The following is a 25,195-nucleotide window of genomic DNA, read 5'->3' on the forward strand; positions in this document are numbered from 1 at the left end:
AGCAGGCGCTGGGACACTTGTCAAGAATAGTGCATAGAGCGATAAGAGGAAGACAGACAGACATACAGAGCTTAGTTTGAAGGCAGCAAACTCATGCGCGGAGAGAGTCAGTATTGAAAATGTCTCGTGGTACAAGGATCCCGTTGGTGTTTGCTTGCAGTACTCTCATGGCGCCTTCACAATGAGGTGACAAGACAGTCGGATGTCTATAATGAAACAGCATGGCTCGTACTTTATAGCCCTTAAACTCCCTAACCTTGGGAGTGAATATATTTTTAATCTAGTCAGTGATCAGTGTCGAGAGAGCTTGTCTTTAACAATATTGTTCAACCCCTGTCTAACTGTATGACAGTCGAAGGACTGAGTGTACCGTCTCTGCAATTGGGATACATGCATGTGTTTTCTTTCACTACCGACAGTTCACTCTTGAGCCAGGCAGGGTACATGGCCAAATGGGATTACTCCAAGGAGTCTGGCAGCAGTGCAGTGGACTAAATTTGTAACATCTTCGCAGTGGTAGTATTGTCGCCATTGACTGAACAAGCGATACCAAATAACAATGATAGAGGACTTGTTTCGGGCAGATATGACCTCTGCTGCTGCGCGAGAAAGGCCTGTAATCGATGTAGTGGTCTGCTGCTCCAATGCTCTACTGGTCAAGAATGGTGGCTCACTTCATTGATGTTGACAACGCCCTCAACATTGCGTTTGGTTCCATGCCCCTCTGATACTGAAGGCCACGCTGCTAGTCGTTTTTTTACACTATTTATTGCATTGTGTGTCATAAAGGAAACGTTGCGCGGGCTCTTTTTATTTGGGCCTCTTTCTTTTGGAGGGATATGTATGATACACCCTCGACGCTATTGCGGGTGGCAGACATTGCCACAGTTTAATGGTAGTGTGAAAGCCATGGAGAATATACTCAAACTGCGGCGCGTTGTAAGGTAGCCAATGTTGTGAGGCATTCTGTGCATACAGTGAGCAGATTAATATTTCTATATATAATATAGATCTAACTATGTATGTTATGGAACACAAGTTGGCATGTTGGCTCTCTTTACTTACCTCTCCCAAGGCAGATATACTTCTGTCTGTTCTATATTCGACATGGAGACTGCACTCATGTTGGTACCTATCGTAGAATCATCAGATTGACGAAGTCGAGGATAACTAATTACACAGCATATACCCGCCACTGGCAGGATGTCTCCAAAATGCTTCCACATTTGCTTGCCAGGCTTGCGGACATGCTGCCACATTTTATCAGCAAATAAACCAAGCCCTACCATATATACTATACTGTATAGTGGAGCATTAATGGCGCTTTGGAATTTGTTCCCATCTTTATGGCGTCCCATTCAACTTACTCATCTCTCTATGTCGGCTTCAACAAGGCACATGGGTACAGCTGAAACGCAACTCGCTAGATTATCTTGGAAATATTTGCCTCCAGGCGACTCTCACACTCTCCACTCGCAGGCAAAGTACAGTACATGCCCGCAGACAGCTGGCGTGACAGGCTACATGGTTTTACAGAGGAATTCCCTGACTGGGAGAGGATCACTTCAGTCTTCAACGATCCGTGATATGTCATCGAGAAATACTACTAATAGTAGCATGAGTGTCAAACTTCACGAAGTGCGCGCAATCTGGTCAACGAGGTCTGCAATTTCACGTAAGTACAGTCTAAGCTTAGGCAACGACAAGGCCGACATTTTTACCTGGTATTTGTCTCGGGAGGACACCACTAAGTGAATCACGAGATCTTTCCATGTCTTCATAGCTGTAGAACTGTCGGAATAGTGCTCTGGTGGAACCGATTAATTAATTAGTTGCGCTGCCCTATATTTAATTCCGCTTCCTCAGTGCGCAGTGCCTATACAAGTCTGTAGTACATACGTTGTAGCTGTTTCGGCATCGCTCTTTTACTCAAAGTTAACAAGAACGTGAGAGAGTGAGTGAGTAGAAGTGACGGATCTGGACTGGCCAAGTATAGATCACCAGACTGGCACATTCACTAGGACCTTCTAGGCACTACCACGCCATGTGTATTTTCCTTTCTTGTTACATATTGTAGAAGCCGTCGCCCCCAACGCCATTATTATATCGCTCTACTAAACTATAGTTGTCAGGAAAGACCCTCAAAAGAGTTTACTTCAGAATTAATAAGTAAATCCGGAAAACGGTTGGGCGAATTTCAGTGAGTCGGGGCCGAGTTGGAGTTCCGGCAACATAACTCTCAAAATTTTGCAAACCTTCTGAAACGTCTTGGGGACATTATGGGTATGTATTATACAGACTGCCCGCAGTCGACTGCAAGACCTTTATTTGAGTTTGGTATACACTTTATTACAAGGGAGCAAAAGTGAGAAAACCTGCAACTCCGAAGGAGGTACTGTTGGTACATGGTCTGACATCCCTTGGCCAAAAGTGTCCGTTTCTTATGCATGTCCAGCTAAGGAGAATATGCCATTTCCAACGACCGAATTGGACTGACTTGTCCAAAGTTCCGTTTAATATGCGCCTACCAATCTTGTCAAAATCTGTCACTTCGTTGGAGACCTTACTCGCTGCCCTTGGAGACTGGAATGAGTTGCTTACAGGGTCAGCCCTCTGACGCTACTATCACCTACAAATATTGGTGATCCAGTCAGTTCTCTCCAATGTCTCCCTCGTCTCTGATCTCTGAATTCCTCCTCTACACCTCATTGATCAGTTCCATCCTCCTCACATTTACATACCTTGGTCGTTAGACACCAGGTGTCTGTGAACGCTGCAGTTTCACTTGCTATCACTTATACACTTAAAAGTGTGGGATGCTGTTTTCTGTCAGAAACCGATGTTCCAAACGCGACTCCAGTACAGCCTGTGCAGGTAAAATTCGAGTGATACATCCTTGATTGTTTGCCCGATGAATAATCAGTGAAGCCCCGCCTCGGCCCATCTATCTACCCACACTCCAATAAGGCTCTGCAGAACCGTATGTTGAGCATTAGAGCCCTCCGTTTCGTTACAACCGCCGTGCCCATAGAGGTAGGCGCACTCGGAGTGTTGTTTTTCGCCCTCCTGTGTCTTTTGGTGCCTTGGCTTGCCTCTCATCCACTCAATCTGGATCTCTTTCTCTCTTGCCACGGGCAGAGCAGGCTGAGTCGCAAACCTTTCATGGCTGGTTGTATGTATATGACATGGTTGTCGCTGCAAATTGGTGGACTCTGGCATGCGTTAGTTTACGGTATCTATATCTCACGCACTGAAGCGTGAACCCACGCTCTGCTTCGCCAAAAAGAAGGCACAACCATACTATACTCTTTTGTCCTTGCGTCGTCGGGTTTGATTGGCAGGATTCCAACTCCTTGTAATTGCTTTCCGGTTCTGTGAGAAATATCGGCAATGGTACCCATGTCTTCTGCTCCCTTCAAGCTCAAGTATTCATCTTGTTCTCTTTCGTGCGACTAGGAGCTGTTCCACCTGTGGCCAGCGGCCGAGTGGGAAGGAATCGGAGTCGATAGCACGATTGAACCGTCTATGCGGTAGGGAGTCCTTCCACTTAGATGGATTTGATTCCCACAGATGTTCTTTACCAGGTGATTATGAGGCTCCACTCTGTGTTGCCAAATTTCTGTCCCATTTAACGGCATATGGCACCCAACAAAGTCTTATTTGGTTTATTAAATGTACAGTACCCCATAGTCACTACTTAGTTACGGACCCACACCCGAACACCGCCGCGCCGCTTTTCCTCGTCCTGGGCAATGTCAAATCCGTTCCAAAAGTGGCGAGCTTCGTGATACCCTCGGGATGCCAAAGACTGGCGAACGGAGAACATTTCTTGTCCCACAGCCTGTGTGACATCAAGTAGGCAGCCAAATAAAATAATGTGGGACGGTAGTAATGAGTCTGTTTCAGCCGAAGAGGACGACGGTAGTGGCCGAGTCGGGAAAACGTCCAGAATGTAGGACACAGGCGATGCGTAAAACTGGTCCTGTTCGGTCCGATGCTGAGAAGGGTCTATGCCGGCGAGAGGTGGTTCGCAAGAGAGGAACCAGCCATCGACTTGGCCGAGGTGGCTCGCCCAAGGCGTCGAGTGGCAGGGCATGAGAGCGACCACCTTTTCTGTGGTTCCAAATTCGCCTCGGCGAAGCGCATTAATTGCACTCACTTGCCCTGCTCCGTGGAAAATGTTGAGATAAAGATACGGTATGATGGGGCTCAGGAGGATGAGGTAGAATGGACGGCGAGGTAGGCGACAATATTGTCGTGCTGCCTGTGTGAAGCGGCGACCGGCAGCCATGTCGGGAGTATACTGACGAATGAGAGGCGGAATGACGAATAACAATAGTTGAGGAAGGAGAGGATGAAGAAACCGCCACTCTGAATGCGGAGAGAGAGAGAGAAGGGCAATGGAGAACGTGATAGCGCGGGCGAGGGTTCGCAGTGGTGCCGTCGTCTCGACGCTCGAAAGTGAAGGGCATAGAGCCGCTGCGAATCCATGACCCCACCAGTACCAGACTGGGAACATGAGAATGGGCAAGGATTGAACAACGTGGTATAAGATACCAGTCCCGCCGTAAAATGACGCAATGTTGAGGACGACGTTTTGGTAAAAGAAGGTGACAAGAGGAAGGGTCAATCTGCCAACCATGACCCAATCAATAGCAGTGGCTACAAGAAGCACCGTGACGCTGTTACACGTTAACAAGAAGCTTCTAGGAGTACAAACCCACCCTCCAGTCAGAGTCCCAAGGGAGAGACCCGTCAATCCGGAAATACCTCGCGTTCTCCATGTGTGGAGAGACTGCTCGAGATGAATGTAAGCCCAAAAGACGAGCATCGTGGGGCGAATAGACAGCGACAGGGCGGCCAATGCTGCAGCAAGAATGAGATTGTCTTTGGGTCTGCTCGCGGTGTCAGCGCCCAACCCCCCCTCTCAACAGGACAGGACACTGCGACATACACGGAGATTTTGTCGCAACGTTCAACAGTGTCCAGGGCCACGTAGTTGAGGGCTTCCTTTCCATCGTTTGAGACCGGTATTGGTTTGGAAGGACGACCACGTCCACCGTCTGGAGAAGCCGTTGCAGACGAGTTTCCAGGACGGGGATCTACTACTGACCTCGCCGGCAGAGGATAGTAGCACAACGCAACGGTTGTAAGAAGGGTCTCTGGTGATGTGGACAATGCGCGAAGGAGGAGGTGGCCGTTGAACAGTGACGTCAGGGAGAGAAACAACTGTTTTGGTCGTCAGCGCTGTGCACGTCTCGCAGTCTATACGAACCGCTGCTGGTGCAGCACCAGGTCCCAGGACTTTGGCTGCGAGAATGTATGTGTAGTAGTCTGTCAAGGCTGCAATGACAACCCCGACAGCACGCGGGGCAAGGGCCTAACATGAAGGTCAGCGGATGGCCGGAAGGCGCGCCGGTGTGCCATACCCACAATGAGATCCGTCTCCTCCCAGCCAACGCTCCGCACCAGGCGATACACCAACATAAACACCCCAGGCCATATCCATCCCCTCAATCTCCCTCCGACAATGGTCGAGGTCCACCAGTTGTTGGGCGGCGCGTCAAGTGGAACCGGGAGGTCGCGCCATTCCCATGTCAGGTAGCCCCCGCCAAAAACGCATGTGTACGCGGGTTCAAACGCTTGGTAGAACTCATCCGGCTGAAAGAATGTGTGGGGGAGGAAGAGTGTTGCTGAGCGAACGATGCAAGCCAGTACGAGGGCTTTGGAGAGCATTTGGCGATGAGGGCAAGAGGAAAACAGTATTAAGCGGTTGGGTTTTGCAGACGATCCATCGGTACGTCATTGACCATTGATGTATCTGAGCACCCCCTTAAACAATTAACCGGTGATGCCGAAACGTGACCTTGCCGCGCAGTCTGCATTCAGTGCTGTGGCGATTTGTCGCGCGCTGTGGTGTTGTATCCAGCCGCTGTCAAGCTATCAGTCACCTGGCCATCCCGTGGAATAACTTCTTCTCGACGGCGCGAGGGTCAAGTACAGGCTGGGAAAGCAATAGGACGTTGTGCTCAATCCACGATATGGGTGGCAGAAGCTGGCCCACAGAAGCTGGCTGACTGCAGCCAACGAGCCCACGACTGGCCACAGCGCACACCACCTTGCCCCGCCATTATACTCCTAGCCACAGTGGTACAGTGGCCAGTGGCAAGCGGCCAAGTGGCCACCACTGATCCACTGATACAGACGGCGCCCGTGACCACTCGGGGGACGGGGGGGGGGGGACGTTTTGAGTGTGTGACGAGGATGAAGCGTTCCCTCATCTCTCTTTTCTAACATACGACAAGGCCTCATGCCTGCCCCATTTAGCACCAGAACCCTCTCCCACAAGTGACCGACACTCCGAAGCTGGAAACGGCGCCGATGACCGTCGGATTGTGCTTCAAGTCGTTCCCAGGATGGTATCGAAGAAGGAAGGAGACGAGAATGTTGAGAAGGACCACGCGTCAGGTGAGTCGCACACGCGTGAGTATTGCCACCCGCCAAATGACACATTCCTTTGCTCACGCCCTTTGCTCACGCCCTTTGTTCACGCCTACCCCAGGGCACCTACTCGACAGGCTGAGCGCCATGGAGAGTCGCATACTGGCCGTGGAAGCCAAGAATGCCCAGGTCGAGCGTACCAACGCCGACCTGCAACAGCAGCAGCAAACCTTGCACGCCTCGCTGGAAGCCTGCCCCCGGCAGGTCCGCGACCTGGAGGTCACTGTGCAAGACCAGGGCACAGTTATCAAAGGCGTCGAGGCGGACAACACCGCTCTTGAAGAGAAAGTCGACTCACTGCAGGCACGTCTAGACGCGCTCGAGACGCGCTGTAGGCGACGGCGATCTGACCGACTGGGCAACAGCGTTGAGCACCACCGCATATGAGGCTATCCAGGTGAGTGCCAAAACAATTGGTCCACTTTGACACCACCACCCAGACGGTTGTCCGTGAGAGCTACCTCTTCCTTGTCGACAATCGCGGCAGACCCTTCGCGCCGTATCCCCCGTCGATTGACGAGTGGCCTCGGCACACCACCGACCCAACCCTCTACGCCCTGCGCTGCGACTTCCTCGCAGGACCCCATGCTTACTCCAACCGAGTCGCCATCGCCCAGTGAACCAAATGGGTCATCCAAAACCCACCTCGTTGGCCAGTCTCTGACGTTGTCCGCAACGCTGCCACTTCAGGTGGCTTGGGCACTTCGAGCGTCCTCACGGTCATGTTGGGAAAGGCCGTGGCCGACTTTACCCCTGCGCACTTCTAAAGACTGCGCTTGGCGTTCGAGCTGAAAAGCACGCTGGTCGGATCGAGCGCGGCCTATGGCCATGGTGACGATGAAGATGACGACGATGACGACGACGACGACCGGAGCGACAGCCACCCGCCACACTTGGCCGAGGCCCTGGACAACACCGCCGAACGGTCGGGCGACGCTCCTCCCGACAGTCACGGCACCAGGCGAGACCAGCCCGGTTTGCAAGAGCCACCTGCCGACACGGACCAGCTGCGGCGACACTCAGGCTATGACAGTTCACGACGCCAAGGCCATCGCCGACCTCAACCCATCCCTCTCGACGAGCGGCGACCCTGTTGGCGTGCGCCATCCCCGTCGAGCAGCGGTGAGTCTGAGGGCTGAAAGATCTGGGTGACCGATAGCTGACGAGATAAGCCGGCCAAAAGAGTGGCAGCGCGTCGTGCACAGGTGCCTCAAATTGCCGGCTCCGAGTTTGAGGTGCTGGACAAACCCCACTCCGTGCGCGACGTCCTCCACAAGGGCGATCAGCGGACATGGGTTGTAGAGACTTGGCGAGACCCCTCGGCGGCCGCGTACACTACGTGTGCTCTGTCGACGACGGTCCCAGGAGTTCGGAGGACCAGTCTCGGTTCGGCTGTGCCGAGCTGAGTGAGTGGACAGACAGCAAAGTTGTCAACCACCACCCAAAATGGCCGTCCACGGACCCGACACACTGCTGCCCGCCACGCTACCCCCAGGCGTGGCAGTTACGCCCCGCATACCTCGGCGAGCACGGCGCGACGCTTACCGCCCACCTTGTCGTGCCGGTTTCTCGCCCCACATCGTTCGCCGACGTCAAGCGCCTGGAGTGGTTTACCAACCACCCGTTTACGAGGAACAAGGGAGAGGGTATCTAGGCTGTAGATGTTTAGATCTCTGTGTGTAGCATTGTTTGTAGCTGAATCAGTCGCCCAAGTGGTTGTGCAATGGCACCGGTCCCCATGACAGTACACCTTCCCCCAGCACCTTCCTTCGGCTTTCACTTACATTCCTTCTCCTCAACATTACACTCCCCCATCTGAGGCCAATAATACCTCCTCGTTCATATCCAACCGTCATGGACCCTTCTCTGTTTCAGGCTAGTTTGTCAGCAACTGCCGGCGCCAAACTCACTGAGAAATATGACCTTGTGTTCCCGTCCACCGTAGAAAACAAACAAAAACAAAACAAACCTATCCTTTTATCCTTTTATCCTTTTCCTCGCGCAAAATTGGCCAATACCCAAAATCCGAGGGAATATATCAGGAGGTCTGGGCCTCAGAAGCAAACGCCTTTGTGATGGTTTGGTTTTGAATGCCGGTTCCTTGTCCAAATAAATAGTCTTGCTCAAAACATGCCTTCCGACGGGGACACGTCTGGGGATGGATTGGGCAAGGGTCGGGTTGAGGTGGCCGACGGCCTTCACGTCGTGTAAATCGATGAGAGCTACGGTCTCAACGTCGCCGCCCGAGCGAACACTATGCTCGTTACCTTCAAAGGCTTGAAGTCCGGTGGGCTGTTGTGGCTCCCGTCCTCGCCATCGCCGCCGACGTCTTCATCAAGCGCATTGTCCGAGGCGTTGCTCTGACACATTGTAGTTCATAGAAGCGCATTGTGGTGCGACACAAATGACTTTAGAATGGCAGCTGGTCACACTGATCACTGACGTCTGGGGATAGTATCATGTGTATCACCACTCTTCTCTCATATGTGACTGTAAAGCATCCCACGCTGCCCTGGCAGGTCACCGGTACTGTCGCAACGAAGGAGCTACCGCGACATTCACTTCCTTGCTCTGTTTGTTGTATTATTTACCCTATTCTACTCGATATTGACCTTTGTCATCATGCTTTCCCACGACCTCTTGACCTGTGTAGCAAATTCGGGGTCAGCGAGGAAACGCATGCCGGTGCAAGCCATTCCGATAGTGTGCTTGATGGCCTCGGCGACGCTGTCTGCAGAGCCAGCGCCTGCTGTGAACCTGAGGCTGTTAGATCCACCTGAACGCCATAAAGCCAATATATGTACTCACGGCCCCAAAGGGGCCGTGAGACCTTCTTACTCGGGAGTGTGGTTCAGGCCATCCGCCTCAATATTGAACACTGGGTGGCATCCAGGAAGTACGTGTGTAACGTTTCCAAAGTCGGTGCTTCCACCGTACGGTTTGTCGAGGGCAAGGATAACCTTGGCACCAAACACGTCTTGCATGACATGTGCAAACTCGGTCTGAAAGCGTCAGTCTGGGTTTGGAGAGAACAACAAGAGAAAAACAAAGCTCACAGCAAGTGTCCGCTCGTTGCGGAGCTCGGCGACGGGATCCGTCACACTGATCTTGACCTTGCAGCCTGATACCTGTGCCGCACCCTCAAAACAGGCGACCACCTTGTCCAACGTCTTGCCGACTTCCTTGTCCGTTGTCGCGCGCACGATATATTTCAGCTCGGTGTGCGCAGGAATGACGTTGGGAGCAGAGCCTCCGTCGGTGATAACGCCGTGAACGCTGAACATCAGAAAAGGAACACTGATTTGTACACACCGAGTCTCCGACTTTAGCTGCTGACGAAGTGCCGAGATCGAGGCATACGCGATTGTCGCTGCGTCAAGAGCGTTGACACCCTCCCATGGCGCCATACCGGCGTGTGCTGGCTTGCCAAAGTATTCGATCGTCAGGTGACGGAGCGCAAACGTGCCAACAACAGCGGCACCCGTGCCGGTCATCGGGCCCTTGGCGGGGTGGAGCATCATACACGCTTCAAGATCCTTGTCTGTGAGGTGGTCAACAGTGGTCAACCTTGCTAACGTCCAACGCGGGTAACGGGCAACGCTCACAAGCTCCAGCCTTGAGAAGGTCAATCTTGCCAGATCCTTTCTCCTCCGCGGGAGTGCCAATAAGCACAACCGTGCCCTCAATATTGTGCTTGTCCATTGCTGCCGCAACAGCGAGGAAGGCACCAATACCACAAATTGCAATCAAGTTGTGTCCACAGGCGTGGCCAATGCCAGGAAGGGCATCGTACTCCGAGTTGAGGCCGAAGACGGGTCCCCCATTTCCACGCGAGTGGGCCACCCGGAAGGCCGTTGGATACTCGGAGACGTCTGTTACGGTGTACCCTTTGGTGGTAAGGTAATTTGTGATTTTGTGATGCGCCTTGGTTTCGTTCCAAGCGAGTTCCGGGTTGGCGTGCAGGTAATCAGAAATGTCCTTGAGCTCGGGGTGGAGGGAATTGAGCACGTTCACGACGGTTTGACGGGCCTTGCGTCAGTGACAAGTCCCCAGAGTCTCGCTCACTTCGGGATTGAAGATGGTCTGGCTTTTGCTGGTAGCGGCGTCATCGGGTAGAGGGTAACCAACAGTGTGGGCACAAGAGTCGATAACAGTCATGGTTTATACTACTCGATACACCAGCGGACAGCGCACCACTCAGACACTTTATACATTCACCTTCAATTCACCTACGGCGACAGCACGTTTGTAGGAAGCGGGAATTGCCGATCCGGATTTGCCCAACTCAGCCGCCAACAAATGTCCTCCAGCCAAATATTGACAACAAGGTGTGTGAGGCGTTTTGAGTCGGATAAACATGCCTCGTCAGCAGCTCAGCAGTGAGTTCGGCCGCCACTTGTGCAGGTTCAACGCGTCCTGTCACGAATTGTGCAATTCACAAAGTTTGGCCGCCCTGTTCAGGTTCCCTCATTCCACCAGTCCGTTGCTCGACTTAGTTTGCGAGCCCGTTGGGGCAAAAGCCAGTTTGTCGTTTCCCGTTTGATCTTGCCGATGGGTACTGTACGAGCGGCTGGGATCCAAACCGAAACTGATGTTCCTCTTGTGTCCCCGCACTTCACTACGCACGGCCTCATTGTGACCGTGAGACCTGGTGGTATGGACAACGGAACTAGCCTCTTGTTTGCCTCCCAGTTCAGGAGTGGACCAGGCCTCACGAGTACACCTCTGCCTTGACGTGCCAACTGGCCGTCCGCAACCAACTCTACGCTCCACAGTCCCCTCCACGTGACCGTTTTGGCTGACTCAAGACTCAGCTGTCCGTGTGTTGGTCACCTCGCACCTGAAACCGTGAAGGTGCCGTTTGCGTACCACATGTATGTAACATGCATGCACTCGTTCGATCTGCTCGAGCGCAATTGCATGTCTGTAGGTGTAGTACAATTGCTTGTTCCTCTGCGTGTGTCGCAAGGCCCTGACGTCCGCACACATGTACGCGTCCGCCCAAGGCGTCGGGTGCACCGCAGGGTGAAGTGGCGGGACACGGTCCTGGCTTGGCATACGCGAACACTGCGTTTAGTATGGTATTACGGAGCAAGACTTTTGGGACTCCGGATTGCGGAGGGTTTTAAGCGATCAGCGACTGCGTCCGGTTATCTGCGCAGCAAAAACACTCTTCTCTCCGTGTTACAGCTGAAATTGTGTGCACACTTTCTCACGTTCTCAACAGCGTACAGAACAAAGCACACGGCTAGGAGCACAGCTTGGTGGGCTAGTGCGACTAACCGCGTTCTGGTTGGGTGGCGCCAACGTCTACGCGGGCCGCCCCGCCGTGCCAAGACTTGGCAGGCTGGCATTTTAACGCTTGGCGAGGCCTTTGGGTGTTGCTTTGCCGCGTCCCACAGGTCGACGGCGAAGACGTCGGCGGATCTGGTCGGCGGATCTGGTCCCTTCAAGAGCCTCCCCAAAGCACAACACAGATGGGCAACTCGCTGTCTTCTTCACTCATCACCTCACCTTTCACTTACTCGTTCAATCCCGGTTTCACGATCATAGGTTTCGTTCTTTTCTGGCAGTCCCCTTCACCGCAACGCAACATGTGGACCTCGCTCCTCACTCCTCTTCTTGCTGTCGGCATGGCCCGTGCCCAGGTCACTGCTGCCGGCGCCAACGGTGTTACCAACCCCGACAAGCCCGAGTTTCTCCCCATCGGCGCGCAGGTCAACATGACCTCGTACTCGCGCCTTCTCACTCTCAACAGTGTCGACGACTTTTGCCTTTACGGCCCTCCCGAGGCCGGACCGGACTCGCTGATCGGTAACACCGAGCCGATTGTCGTTGCCTGGTGCACCAAGCCCCGTAACAACGCTCGGTGAGTGCAAAACGCAAGCCCTAACTACTCACGGCCCCTTTGCGTGAGGCTCGCTGACATCCCTTAGACTCATTCCCGACGGCGCCATCCACGCCGCACACGTGAGCTTCCAGCGTCACCCTCTCACGCACGCATACTGACAGCCCTGGCAGTTCATCAAGACCCCTCTCTACGTCCAGATCTCTGGCTTCTGGGACGGAACCAAGGTCAACATTCCCTATGGCGACTCTGGTGGTGAGCTCGACCCCCACGGTGCCAAAAACCTGGGCAACCCCATTGGTGGCAATGTTACCACCGACGTTGCTACCGGTTCAGATGTCTTTTACGAGGAGTGGATGTCCTTTGTACGTGCTTTGTGTAAATGGCAGGGCTGACGCAACCGCAGATCTCGTACGACCAGTTCTGTCTTCGTATCTGCACTGCGGAGACCAACAACGTTACCGCTGCTCTCCAGTGCGAGCACGAGCTTGACATCATGGGCTGCCGTTGGGTCATGGCCATTGACGACTTTTACCGCTCGAACGGCACCTTCACCTCGTGCGAAGGTGAGGCAGCTGCCCCCCCTGGCCTCTACCCCCAGGCCGACGGCTCCACCTCGACCTTCCGCCAGCGCTACACTGGCACTTGGTCCGCCGACGGAAGCCTTGGTGTCTTCACCGTTGGCCAGACTGTCACCCCCTCGGCGCCTGCCTTCTGGCCTGCCACCTCAAACTGCGTGACCTACTCCACCATTGGCAACGGCGTCGCCACCACCGACTACATGGTCACTGCTGCCCCCGTCACCTTCGTCTCCGGCTCGTCGGCTACTGTCACTGGCCTCTCTACCACTACCATGGCCACTGTCACGACCCCGACCAACATTGTCGAGTCGACCTCTACCGCTGCCGAGGCCACTGACGCGGCCAGCACGGATGGCTCCAAGTCGGGTGAGGCGGGCTCGTCGGCCGGTGCGGCCACCACCTCGTCGGGCAGCTCGTCGTCGGCTGGCGTCTCGGCCTCCAGCTCGTTCGGTGCCGTCGCTGTTGTCGCTGGTGCCCTTTTGGGTGCCGCTGTCATCTTCTAAGAGGTGGATCATTTATACTTCTCTCTCTCTCTCTCTCTCTCTCTCTCTCTCTCTCTCTCTCTCTCTCTCTACGTTGCCACAATTCATTCTAGAGAATCACCTTCACGGACATTGCGCAAGACGCTCAGTTCTGCACGACCCTCATTAGTTAATGCAATTAGTTAATGCATTCTTCTTACCACCACAAGGTAGCACGACGTTACACACTGAAACACTTTTGTTTGCACTTCAAATGCGATGGTCAAGGTCCGTGGCCGAGACCTTGATGACTTGCCGCAACTGCGCGACACTGCCGCGACATCCTAACTCCTGCTTCTGATTCCCACGAGTACTGCAATTCTCAGCTTCCGCGTTTCACACACGCCGCGGAATGACGACAAATTAGATCTGTTCCGTGGCGTCGTGAACTGCATCAGCTTATGGCAAGGTTAAAAACTCTGTATGCCAGGCAGCGTTCTTCCCTTTTCGCATTCTCTTTTTCCCAGACCAACATTGCTCGGCGATTCACCAACAACCCACCACCAGTATCCTTCAAACGACTCGATAGCCGGCTCCCGTGGACCAATGGAACGTTCCCCACTGCCTACTACTATTCCCACCCCGTCCAAAGCCTCTCCCACAACCCCATACGTCGTCCCATACAATGTAGTGTGCGAGCTTGCAACTGAGGGATCTCCGCCTTACTTTCGCCATGCGCCTTGGCGTCTTGTGATTGATGACTTGGTTTTCATGCTTAACAACATCGTTCTCCTACCGCTCATCTTCTTCCCAGTGGGCCTCTCATCCAGAGGTCCACTCTTTTTGGACATTAGAGCGAGTGGTGTGGTTGCCCAGGTCGTGTTGGCTGTCATTTCGGTCGTCTTCACAGTCACGATTGTCTTGTCTTTGAGCGTCGGCATACCGTCTCCAGCCTTGGTGATAGCCGCCCTGGTGGTCTATATTTGGCTGGCCACCAAGCTGCAAGGCAAGGAGCTGCGGAAATCTGTCGGAAATGTCGCCCTGACTGAGGGACATGAGCGTGAGGAGTGGCTGTTGTAAGTAGCTCAGAACAACTTGTTCGACCGGCGGCTTGTACTGACTCGCTGCAGTGTAAATGGAATCTGCACCACGGGCTCGGGTGCCCAGCTCGTTGCAAACCGCCTACAGCAACTGTTTGGTCGACCCGTCACGGCCGTCCTCAATCGCTCTCTGGGAATTTTCTTCGACCTACTGGAGTGTATTCTTCAGCGCGACCTCTTCCTCACAACCCCCGACATTCGGATCGGATACTCACATGTCCGGCGTGCAGTCATGAACCCAGCCAAGAAACGCGTCGTACTTATTGGCCATAGCCAGGGCGGCATTATCGTGTCCGCCTGGGTCGGTGAGTTTACCAGACTCCCATGTTCTCGACTGACGCACCAGACCAGCTCCTGTGCGACTTTCCCGACGACGTCCTTGCCAAAGTTGAAGTTTACACATTTGCATCAGCTGCAAACCACTTTTCTCGCCCAAGCCCAACCAGACTCGAATCAGCGCAGAGCATGCCTTTCGCCCATGTAGAGCACTTTGCCAACAATGGCGACTTTGTCTCTCAGTTTGGCGTCCTCTCCAAGGCCCCACAACCTCCTGGTCTTGACGCAACGAATGCCACAGCCACACTGGCTACGCTGAAGGGTACTTTGGGGGGCTGATATTCCGGCGGATGAACCACACAGGCCATCTACTCCTTCAGCATTATCTGTCCGAAAAGGTCAACATTCTGGAGGATGCCAAAGTCAAGACACATTCACAACTAGTCAAATATCTCAATGGCCAGAACGTGGCAAAATAAGTAAACTTCTTTCCCGAACACCGAGGACTCAAGTCGGTTTCCCCTTTCGAGTTTAATGCCCGTGTATCAATGTACGTGTCTCGGGGTTTCGTGCAGCACGCAGGCCCGCAGGTACGCCGGAAGATGACAGGTGCGGTTTGTTTATGTTTGTTTTATTTTATTTTGCAAGGTATTCTTCCCATTTCTTGTCTGCCACACATGGCCCGTAAACGTCAGACTTGCACCCCTGATCTCCTAACGACTAAACGACTATCAGAGGTGATCCAAAGCACATCTGGCAACGACCGGTGATCTTTCGTTTCAAGAATCCAGTGGGCGGCCAGAGCGCCGTCGCTACTCCATGGCGGAGCGAGCTCGGTGTCGCAAGAGTTCACATCGTTTCTCTCTCTCATCTTCACCTGTACACCACACCCAACTAAAGTGTTTATTGCTTCCAATGGGTCGCCCCAAGACGGCCACGGGTGTGGTCCCTCCGTCCTGCGCGACGACACCCCTCGAGAGTCCGCCCGGTCATCCGTCCGCACCTGCAACCGCCCACAATCGCAACACCTTCCATCTCGAGACGCTTGGGGATACATACCAGTACCTCAATACTGACGAATCCGAAGACACACTTTCACCACTCCCTCCAATCCCCCACCTCGCACCGCTCCCCAACTTTGCGGCCTCGGCTGTGCACCTCGGCGGCGTGCCCTTTCCCAACAACGACAGCCCGCAACGGACGTTGAGCCTGCCTCCGCCTCCCCGCGCTGGAGTCCGCACAGGCAGTACGTTCGGTCGTACCATCTCCAACGCAGAGCCCCCCGAGCGTATCCTGGACATGGGAGCTTGGTCACCCATTGGCAACGGCGACACGTTGGGTACGGGCACATTTGGTACCGAGCGTCAACCAGGTTTCACCGTCAGCACGGAGCGTCAAAGCGACCTCGACTTCACCCAGCGCACGCGCACGCGCACGCGCACCATGCACGGCCCTTCACCCTCAGTCGAGCGGTACATCCCACCCTTTGACGACCTATTTGAGAGAACGTTTGATCTGGCACCCCCATTTGAGATTGCCCACATCCGCGACAGCATGGTTGCAAAGGATCGCGCCGAAGCCGCTGCTCCGTACTACCATCAGAACGCGAGCACTTTCAGCATCAGCATGTGAGCAGAAACTGCAATGACCTTGACTTACGCCAGTCCTTCCGCTGCCCCACGTAACGGCCACGGATGCGGATGTTTTGATGGCTTGTTCGGCTGGTGGCCCAAGCCGGAGGATGGATACGAGGGTACTCACTAGTTCAACACAGTAGTGGAGATGTTGCGCTGTCTACAGGGGTCGCGACAGGTTAATATGTCGATGCTGTTCTATGTGTCACCGCGTCACCGCTCACCGAGCTTTTCGCGCTTTGCACAGGTGATCTCCATGATCCCCGCCAGTAACCCTTACCTGAGACAGCCCCGAAGCGCACACTGTGGATTGAATTTGGATCCTCGAACGGTTCGTTATCCAGTTACGATTTGGTTCGTTGTGATGGCCGTCCTGTCCCCTCCCACCCGCCCCCATGCGGTGTTCCTCACGGCTTCAGACCTTGCACCCACTTGCCAAAGGTGATTTCACGCAAAGGAGCACCATCAAGGGGTCAAAGTCAACACGGTGTTTAAGACCCATCAAGGGGTGAGAACCTCTGTCTACAAGATGGAGCGTTCACCACTTGTAATCGGACTCCCCCGTCCACTGCTCACAACCCTGACGACAGTACTCACGCCACTTGTCTTACACCCTCGAAACTCGATACATTACCTCAACTGACAGTGACGGGCCACCTGACACTCCCGCTTCGCACAGCCCAGCCGCCGGACATTAGTTTGCAGTAATTGGTGGCCTGGTGTCTGGCCTCACTGCGTTCCTCTGTAAATGTCGCACATTGTCGCTCCTCCTTACCCGGTACTCTCCAACATCCCGGAGTCACGAGGACCATTGGCCGTTATCAGTGACAGCTTCCGGTGAGTACTAACGGAAACTGGGGTTCTTTGGGGGAAGGGATGGTTATGGCAGTGCATGACGACGGCTACGCTCTTGAGGCTGCTCCTCGCGATAAATGACCACAGTCACAAAGCCACATCCTTGCGCCCCACACCCAAGGTCCATGTTGTGTCTGTACGCTCCGCAATCGCATACAGGTACACAGGGGACACTGCCCGGTCCCTTTGCTCCACTCTTGTCCAAGGGATTTTGCTCACTGCCAGTGAGTTTAACGTCGCCCTCCTGCGCATGTGGCTCCGTATCCGCCGATTCCCAGCTTGGCTTCTGGCTCCTCCCCGACCTCACCGACGCTACTAGAATGTTGGCTATAACCAAACCCGCCAGCCGCCGGTCCCGTTCTGTTGGTCGTCCTCCCCCAGTGTTCCTCACGGTCACTTTGGGGTCGTGAGACGTTACAATGTTAATGACGATACCCAAGGACATTACGAGCACGCCCCATGCGTGCTACGAGATCCAGCTCTTCAAAGAGCACCAACAGTCTGCGCCAGACGCTGAGGATGTCGTCCTGCCCTGCATGTTCGACCCTAATTGTCATTCCCCTCCGCCCAAAACAAAACACCAGCGATCTAAGACGGTAACGGGGGGCCCGGGTTAGCCTACTTGATTTGATTTGCTGCTCTGCATTTTTATATCTGCAACCGTTTGAACATTCGTGTTGGCTTCGTTGTTGAGACGTGGCCTGTAGATCAGTGCAGATGTGGAACGACGTCAATTCGGGTTAGTCATCATGCCAGAGCGTACCAAGGTGGCCAGTGAAACCTACCACAGTGGCCAACTAGCGTTAGAACTGATGTCCTTCAATCTGCCTGCTACACGCCCCCGACCCCCATTAGCCCGAGGCGGCTGGCGGTTCGTGTTGGTAGTTTGTTGGCCGCCGCCCTCTCGGCTGTCCTCACGGCCCTTTGGGACCGTAAGACGTTCGACTGGCGGACCAGCACGACCGTCTCCAGCCGAGTCCCTCTTCAGCAGACTTCCTCAGATTGCATGCATTTCTCTCTTCGGCGCTGCGTTTAAGCGTCCTCGTAGCCAACGGTTGGGCGACGGGCGCGGTCCGGGACTGCAAGTCAGGTGTTGGCCATCGCGAGCTGGCCGAGGAAGCAACGACTTACGAGGGAAGGTGGTAGGGATGCGCTCAGCGGGGGTCCAGCCAAACGACTTGCGAATAGGGGGAACGGTGGCGACCATGACGGGACCTGTGAAGGTGAGTTATGGTCACGTAGATAGTCCACGGTCGGCTCGATGGCCCGAAAGGCCGCTTGTGCTGTGCAGTGGCGATCTACACGCAGAAAGCGTTTCGGCAAACAGGGGAGGGGCGACTGAAGTCACCATAAATCACGTACCAGCGAGGCCAATGGCGAACGACCAGAAGTAAACGGGCTGCTCGTGGGCCAGGCGTTGCTGAGAGTTGTTAGCGCCCGCTCTTCAACGGAATTGGAAGTGCCGGGTTGGCAGCAGGGCTCCGGTAGTGACAGGCTCAGATGGCACTGGTCCTGATATCGGCGTGTGTCTGGCATCAATACGTACCAGGTAGCGGTACATTGTGATTGTGGTGGTGGTTGGAGGTGGTGACGAGCAAACGAGTGCAAACTACTGGACGGCGACTGGCCGCGAGAGCGGGTGGGGGTGGAAAGCGACGGAGGCAAACCAAGAAGCACATAAACGGAAGCAAACACACGTGGCTGTCTGGCGTGGTGCGCGTGGTGGTCGCCGCTGGCCGCTGGCCCGCTTTTGGACCCGGTGGTACGGTCGTACGGTCGTTCAACGTTCAACGATTCCACGACACATGTGGCTCCAGCTCCAATTATCCTGATATCAAAGAGGATAGACGGCAGACAAGGCCATGTTCTTTGCAACATAGGGCAGGTTATTTGGAGGGTTAAAAGGTGGTGACCCTCCTTAACTGACAAGGATTTAATGCGCCCGTAGACGATTCACAAAACTTCAAGCCATTCCTCTTGATTTCTCTCCTCCTGCTTGTTCCTCCCCCTCCCCCTCCCCCCTTGTCAGTTCCTCCCTCCCCGACCACAGTACATCTAGCCCATTCCTTTTTTACCCACCTCCCACCTCCGCCTTGTGCATCGTGATCCCAATAAGCCTCAATGCTATTTCTTGCGATCAAATGTCTAAGTTCAGTGTATTAAACACCGATCGTATAAGGGTCATTATCCATGCTTTCCAGTGGGTTCAGTTTGAACACACCTCGCTTGGGATAGGGGTTCGAGTCCCCTTCGGTGTAGCACAGCACTGACAGCAGGCGGTTTGTGTGATCTTGCAAAGTATCAATGGCCACAGGAAGAACACAGCGTCGACACTTTTTGAAACGAACGTTTTCTTGTGCTTTTCTACGACTTGCAGTCAAACCGAGTCAAGGATGAGACTAAAGGTATTCAGCTGCTGTTATCTTGGCTTTTATAACATTTGCGTACAATTGTTCACAACTGTGATTGACGAAAAGTGGAAAATGTGGGTTTGCACTGGTTGATTCCAGCAGAGATGGACGCGCCTATGTGCTCCAGGACGGACCCTCACAAGGCCCTATGGCGCCAGTGGCCGTTCTGTTCCTGCAAGGCACGCCCGCCGGTGGTCCCTTTACCTCCTTTACAGCGGCCATGTCTCGTACAGATGAAGCCTATATTTAACTTGTTGGTCCCTTTTGCGTAGGTCGAAGCGAACAGGCTAGACAACCGGACGGCTCAGCGGATCAGCGGGCCAACTCACCAGTTGGCCAGTTGGCTGATATATGGCCTAATATCGAGGACCAAGCCCCCAGCCTTGTGGATTTTGCTGTCCGCTGCGAAGGGGATTCCTTGTGGTCGCTGAGGCTAAGGAGGTCGTTGACGGCCGCAGACACCAGCTAGATCTTGGACAGCCACGACGGAACGGTCGACTGCGGCGGTGAGCTGCGTGTCACGCGATCACGCGTCCGATAAAAACCCTTTGCGTTGGCCTGGCTGCTTATTTGCGTCGAAGTTTCGTCCTTGTTTATATGTACCGCAGTAGGCGTATAGGAGCGGGGGCGCGGGCGAGTCAATTTCCCAATGTCGATAGGCGATCTACCGTTGCACCACCCGCCGCGCTATAGACGCTAGGGTGTGAAGTTCTACATGTGCCGTTGTTTGCATGGCCGGTGGATCCTCACAACACATCCACGCAACCTTGGAGCTACCACATGTAAAGCAAACCATGTTGGCTATGTGCTGTCACCCGGGCGACTCGGACCTGGGCGATGGTAAAAGGATAAGAGTGCCTCTCTCGCGTCCCGTTTCCCGCGCGCACCGCCGCCGACGACAAACAGGACCGCCTCGCTCGAAGAGCGATCAGAAGTGCAAGTGCAGCACAGCACGCTTCACATGCCGAGGCCAGAGGTGCTCTGCTGTTATACAAGTGTTTGCCTTTGTGCCTGGGCCGGACGACATGGCATATATGTACGGCAAACCAAGTCGTAGTATCTGCTGCTTGGTCGTTAACAGGGATGTGTGTGGCACAGCTGCCAGCAAGCATATGCTGTCCATGTCTCTCTCTCGCGTCGCCAAAAACCTCCTTGATCCTGGAGATCCCTCGTTGTTTGTTGACCCCTTTGGGCGGTGCCGCGGGGGGAAGGGGGGGACAGAGGGGGGGAGAGGTACAGAGGGAGAGCTGGGGGGGAAGCTCGCGTTGCACACATGTATTTTAGATTCCGCTTTTTGCGGTGGCCGCGCCGGATGCGCCGGTGGGTGGGGAGAGAGAGAGAGGAGGGGGCCAGAACTCGCGACGTCTTGGCCGGTTACCCCTGTGGCCGTGTCCCTACATGTTCCCCGCCCTGCAGCGCGCGGTGGGCGCAACCCCTCTCCTCCAGCTCCTCCCCTCCTCTCCCCCTGTGCACAGACCGCCCACCCGCGCCATCGTCGGCCGTCCACACACGGCACTGCAGCAGCACATCCCGTCACCCACACACACACACCTCGTCGTTTTGCCTTTGCTTCTTCTTTTCTCGTCGTCCACATTGCCCATCTCCTCGTCGTCCTTAAGTCCTTATCGTCCTTGTCCCTCCCTCTCTCGTCGGCCACATCTCCCCCCGCTCTCGCTACACACACACAACACCCCACGGCGTCACCCCCCCGCCAGAGCATATTCGTCCCCCCCTCTCAGGGCCCGCATTTCACCCACCAGAAACCGTCACAATCAAAACAACCCATCTTCGTCTTCTGCCCTTTCTTTTTCTCAACACACAACCGTCTTCATCTAAACCACCCATATTCCACACTCTCCTCATCGTTTTATCGTTTTTCTACATCACTACACCACCACACGCGCATCTGGACAAGGCCACCGCGACCCTACACAGTCCAACCGTCTCTCACACGAGCGTCAGCAGGTCGTCTGCCTCCCATCCACACACCACCCACCACCACCCATCCCCCCATTAAGCCGACGCCAAACACCGCCAACAGCGCGCGTGCAGTTTTGTGTTTGTTTGAGGAGGAAGAGAGAAAGCGAGAGGACAAAAGTAGCCACACGTTTGGCAAGTCGAATTAAGCAGCCATGAGCGGTAGGTCGTTTGATCGCGGGATCCTCATCCCAGTGTCCACGGGAGCGTTGCTTCCCGCAATAGATATCCAGATGCTGACGCTCCTGCGCCTTTATCACCACACTTTGCCACCCCGTCCCCCAATGTTGTCTTCTTCCTTTCGCACACCCACATATGCGTGAATATCGCGCATCCTCACTCAAAGCTATTTACACCGTGTTAGTAGTGTTTGTTGCCCACGCCATGGCCGGCATCTAACGCCGAAGCCACTTGCTGACTTGGACACAGCTTCACGTCGCCGCACCATGCACCGATGCCAAATCACTTGCCCACGCTGATCGTGACACCCCACGGTATGTTGTCTTTTCATTTCATCTTTGGCTGCGCACTGGAGGCATAGTTACTTATTGCGTTTACAGGTCAGCCGAATCAAGTCCTTTACACATACTTGTGAGTTGCCCTCGCCACCATCTTGTTGTGACTGTGCTGACATATCAGGCATACAGAGGAGGTACGAATCCGATAGCCCGGTATCCCACTGACACTTACCAGAACCGCGTCAACTATCTCCTCACGCCATCGCCGCAGGGCGACCTCTGTGTGGCCAAAATGTTTCCCCCGACCCGCACTGGTGCAACGTCGAACGCGTCGCTCCCTACAATGCCCAACCACAAGCACAATGTTGTTCGGTGCGAGGCATCGCGCGACCTCAAGTGGACGATTGAGAACACTGGAGTCCAGCACCCCACATACAAGATTGTCAACCAGGACGACACGCCCTTGTACCAAATCTCAAAGCCCAACCCCCACGCTGACTGGTGGACCATGTTCTACTTCAAGTATGCCGGTCACCAGATTCCCCCGAGGAGGGTAGAGTTTGGAAAGGTGTCAAAGAACCCTCCCGAGAAGGGCGGAGGTACCCGCATCGCCATTACCGGCAGGTCTGAGGACGAAAAGCAGGTTTGGCAGACCCTTGGAGTCGGCAACGAGGACTGTGTCGAATGGGTTGTCTGCTGCGCCTGTCTCAACCTTCTCGAGTGGGTCTACTCGTTCACTGGCTACTTTACTAACAAGTCTCAGTGACCAGATTCTCCAGGCCGCCGAGCGCAAGCAGACCGGCGCCGGTCCTGCGTCAACTGCTCCTTCGCCGGCCGCTTCGCGTGCCCCTGGCCCCGCTGCCACACGTGGTCCTGGTCCAGCCGCTACCCGTCCCCCTCCTGGTCGTAACAACTCGTACCCCGCTGTTGCAAATGGCCAGATGGGACCCCGTGGCATCGCCTCGACCGGCCCGGGCATCGCATCCACCGGCGGTGGTATCGCCTCGACAGGCCCACCCGGTGGGTACCGTGGCCCGCCCCAAGGCCGTCCTCCAATGCAACCTATGCAGCAGCCCATGCAGCAGCAGCAACAGGGATTCAACCCGAACATGCGGTCGCCCATCAACCCCGGCGGTCCTAACTCCATGGCACGTGGCCACCCCCCTCCTCAGCAGCAGCCGGCCGCCACTCGGCGCTTCTAAGAGTCCTGGCCGGCTGTGAATTCCTCGAACCGGGCGTTGTCGTCATCGTCCAGCTAAGCTAGCCGGGCTCGACTTTCTCGTCACGAAGGTTCCAGGTGGACCTTTATAACCTGTTTCTTCATATTTTGGACTGTTAGGCTGGGCTCATGCCGAGATACCTCACATAGATACCCCCTGTGACATGCACAACAAATAACGACACCCAGTGTAAAAGAGGTGTCCAGGACGTTGCACGAAGAAGCACGTATGCATCGTTACCGCAAAGGTGTAGAAAGCCGCATGGTACCGCATCAAACAAGGCGCGGGTTCTCACACTGATGGTCATGTTGAGCCACAAGGAAGGCGAACTGAAAAGCAGTGGAGTGGTGCAAAGGGGGGGGCCTGTTTACGGCCGCATTGAAAGGTGATCCTGGCGTTGTGAATGTAACACTAACACAAATGAGAGGCAATGGAGTAAACAAGCAGCTGTGGCATAGCGCTGAACACCTGCAAGTCGAAGGGGACGCCGTTGGGCCACACGAAATGGTTTAGACCGAACGAAGAACAAGTGGAGGAGGCGTGGTGAACCGAAAACAACTGCCAGTGTATTGGTGCTACTGTCAATGTAGAGCTGAGGCTGTCGTTTGATATCCTATAGGATCCGGTGTCCTCGTCTAGCCTAGGACGTATTCATGACGGCGGCCCCGAAGTCGTCCCCAACGCCCCACTCCTCCATCAGCCGTTTTACCTCCCCCATGTCACCCCTGTGGTTGTACTGTCCATGTTGGGGGATGAGATGCGTGATTTCGGACATGACTTTGAACTTGCGTTCGCTGGAAAGAAGGGCGCGGCGGAGGCGTTCTGTCACCTGTGCTGTTAGCTCTGGGAGGGAGGAGACAAGCTGTGGTGGGCAAGATGGCAGTGGCGAGGGGAGGGAGGGAAGGCAATAAAGGGCAACCTCTTGGAGAACCCACTGCACGTACCTTCTTCTGGTAACTTGGAATATCGCCCCAACTTTCACTCTTGATAGCTGCCATGTACCGATCAACAGCCTTTCCACCACCTTCGAGGCACAGTAATCCTGGCTTTCCCGCCAGGACAAACCCGGTTAGTCGGTAGGTTGCAGCATACTCGACAAGGTCGCGTCGCTTCTCTCGTGTTGACAGGGACGGGAACCAAAACCACACCCTTTCGAGTGCGCCGTCGTCTACCACTACGTCGGGAACGGGATCAGCTGGCTCTTCCGTCACAGCCAGTGTGGAAGCAGTAGCTCGCACGGTCTCGATCGCCGTCATGACTGTATCGCTGGCACTCTCGTGTTCGGGGGCGATGGGAAGGGCAGCTGCGAGGTCGGCGTATGCCCCTCGGGAGAGGAACGGCGGTTGTCGCACAGAGATCTTGACAGGAGCGTCCAGCAAAAGCGATACTGTAAGCTCGACTCGTCGGGTGACATCCGGCCCAGCGTCATCGTCGATCGGTATGCGGACCACAAGCTCGAGCGGAGACGAAAGAACAGGCTCGTCCCCGGCTTCGCAGGCGGCGAGAGCTGCCGCCGCGGAATCGCCCAGAACGAGCTCACCGTCGAGCGGGTACATTGCTGCTAATAGCTGGAGCGCGCTGAGCGCGTCCTCTTCGTGGGACATTGTCGGACGTGGTGAATGAAAGAGCCAGTTGGTCAGCAATTCAGAGAAACAAACGTCACACGGAGACACCGCGATTCAGAGTTGATCGAGTCCGACGGCCGTCGCGCATGACCGAAAGTGCGATATGGGGTCTCCACAGTCACGTGAACTCTCTTTGACGACGTGGGACACATGGGTTGATGTTTCGGACGCGCGGACGCGATTAACCCCCACGGCATCGCGTCAGTCACCGGCCGGGAAAGCTAAAACACCCTATCCGAGGCCGCGCT

The 25,195-nt window shown here is 54.8% G+C and overlaps 8 protein-coding genes across 8 annotated transcripts; 4 read left to right on the top strand and 4 right to left on the bottom strand.

The window, feature by feature from the left end:
• Positions 1-3,697: 3,697 nt before the first annotated feature.
• On the bottom strand, positions 3,698-5,736 carry GPI10 (glycosylphosphatidylinositol anchor biosynthesis; the record flags this gene model as incomplete). Its single annotated transcript, XM_028616439.1, has 5 exons — positions 3,698-4,682; positions 4,725-4,895; positions 4,955-5,229; positions 5,276-5,380; positions 5,434-5,736. 5 exons carry the CDS (start codon positions 5,734-5,736, stop codon positions 3,698-3,700), a joined length of 1,839 nt encoding a protein of 612 aa, XP_028480296.1.
• An 852-nt stretch (positions 5,737-6,588) lies between these two features.
• EHS24_000616 (uncharacterized protein) lies at positions 6,589-8,155 on the top strand (the record flags this gene model as incomplete). The annotated part of the gene is made up of 7 exons (XM_028616440.1): positions 6,589-6,808; positions 6,867-6,898; positions 6,942-7,117; positions 7,271-7,476; positions 7,535-7,623; positions 7,674-7,799; positions 7,997-8,155. 7 exons carry the CDS (start codon positions 6,589-6,591, stop codon positions 8,153-8,155), a joined length of 1,008 nt encoding a protein of 335 aa, XP_028480297.1.
• Positions 8,156-9,098: 943 nt separating this feature from the next.
• On the bottom strand, positions 9,099-10,659 carry EHS24_000617 (uncharacterized protein; the record flags this gene model as incomplete). Its single annotated transcript, XM_028616441.1, has 6 exons — positions 9,099-9,264; positions 9,340-9,503; positions 9,558-9,777; positions 9,814-10,042; positions 10,107-10,530; positions 10,567-10,659. 6 exons carry the CDS (start codon positions 10,657-10,659, stop codon positions 9,099-9,101), a joined length of 1,296 nt encoding a protein of 431 aa, XP_028480298.1.
• A 1,436-nt stretch (positions 10,660-12,095) lies between these two features.
• On the top strand, positions 12,096-13,433 carry EHS24_000618 (uncharacterized protein; the record flags this gene model as incomplete). The annotated part of the gene is made up of 4 exons (XM_028616442.1): positions 12,096-12,370; positions 12,438-12,471; positions 12,523-12,714; positions 12,756-13,433. 4 exons carry the CDS (start codon positions 12,096-12,098, stop codon positions 13,431-13,433), a joined length of 1,179 nt encoding a protein of 392 aa, XP_028480299.1.
• A 729-nt stretch (positions 13,434-14,162) lies between these two features.
• EHS24_000619 (uncharacterized protein) lies at positions 14,163-16,399 on the top strand (the record flags this gene model as incomplete). Its single annotated transcript, XM_028616443.1, has 4 exons — positions 14,163-14,467; positions 14,522-14,796; positions 14,838-15,089; positions 15,855-16,399. 4 exons carry the CDS (start codon positions 14,163-14,165, stop codon positions 16,397-16,399), a joined length of 1,377 nt encoding a protein of 458 aa, XP_028480300.1.
• A 1,889-nt stretch (positions 16,400-18,288) lies between these two features.
• Positions 18,289-18,817, bottom strand: EHS24_000620 (uncharacterized protein; the record flags this gene model as incomplete). Its single annotated transcript, XM_028616444.1, has 4 exons — positions 18,289-18,335; positions 18,388-18,471; positions 18,619-18,676; positions 18,803-18,817. 4 exons carry the CDS (start codon positions 18,815-18,817, stop codon positions 18,289-18,291), a joined length of 204 nt encoding a protein of 67 aa, XP_028480301.1.
• Positions 18,818-22,098: 3,281 nt separating this feature from the next.
• On the top strand, positions 22,099-23,304 carry EHS24_000621 (uncharacterized protein; the record flags this gene model as incomplete). Its single annotated transcript, XM_028616445.1, has 5 exons — positions 22,099-22,138; positions 22,205-22,235; positions 22,284-22,296; positions 22,338-22,822; positions 22,866-23,304. The coding sequence occupies 5 exons, from the start codon at positions 22,099-22,101 to the stop codon at positions 23,302-23,304; spliced, it is 1,008 nt and encodes a 335-aa protein (XP_028480302.1).
• A 658-nt stretch (positions 23,305-23,962) lies between these two features.
• On the bottom strand, positions 23,963-24,926 carry EHS24_000622 (uncharacterized protein; the record flags this gene model as incomplete). The annotated part of the gene is made up of 2 exons (XM_028616446.1): positions 23,963-24,184; positions 24,267-24,926. The coding sequence occupies 2 exons, from the start codon at positions 24,924-24,926 to the stop codon at positions 23,963-23,965; spliced, it is 882 nt and encodes a 293-aa protein (XP_028480303.1).
• Positions 24,927-25,195: the final 269 nt, after the last annotated feature.

This window comes from Apiotrichum porosum (genome assembly GCF_003942205.1).
Source record: "Apiotrichum porosum strain DSM 27194 chromosome Unknown scaffold_1, whole genome shotgun sequence".
In the NCBI taxonomy this organism is placed as follows: Eukaryota; Fungi; Basidiomycota; class Tremellomycetes; order Trichosporonales; family Trichosporonaceae; genus Apiotrichum; species Apiotrichum porosum.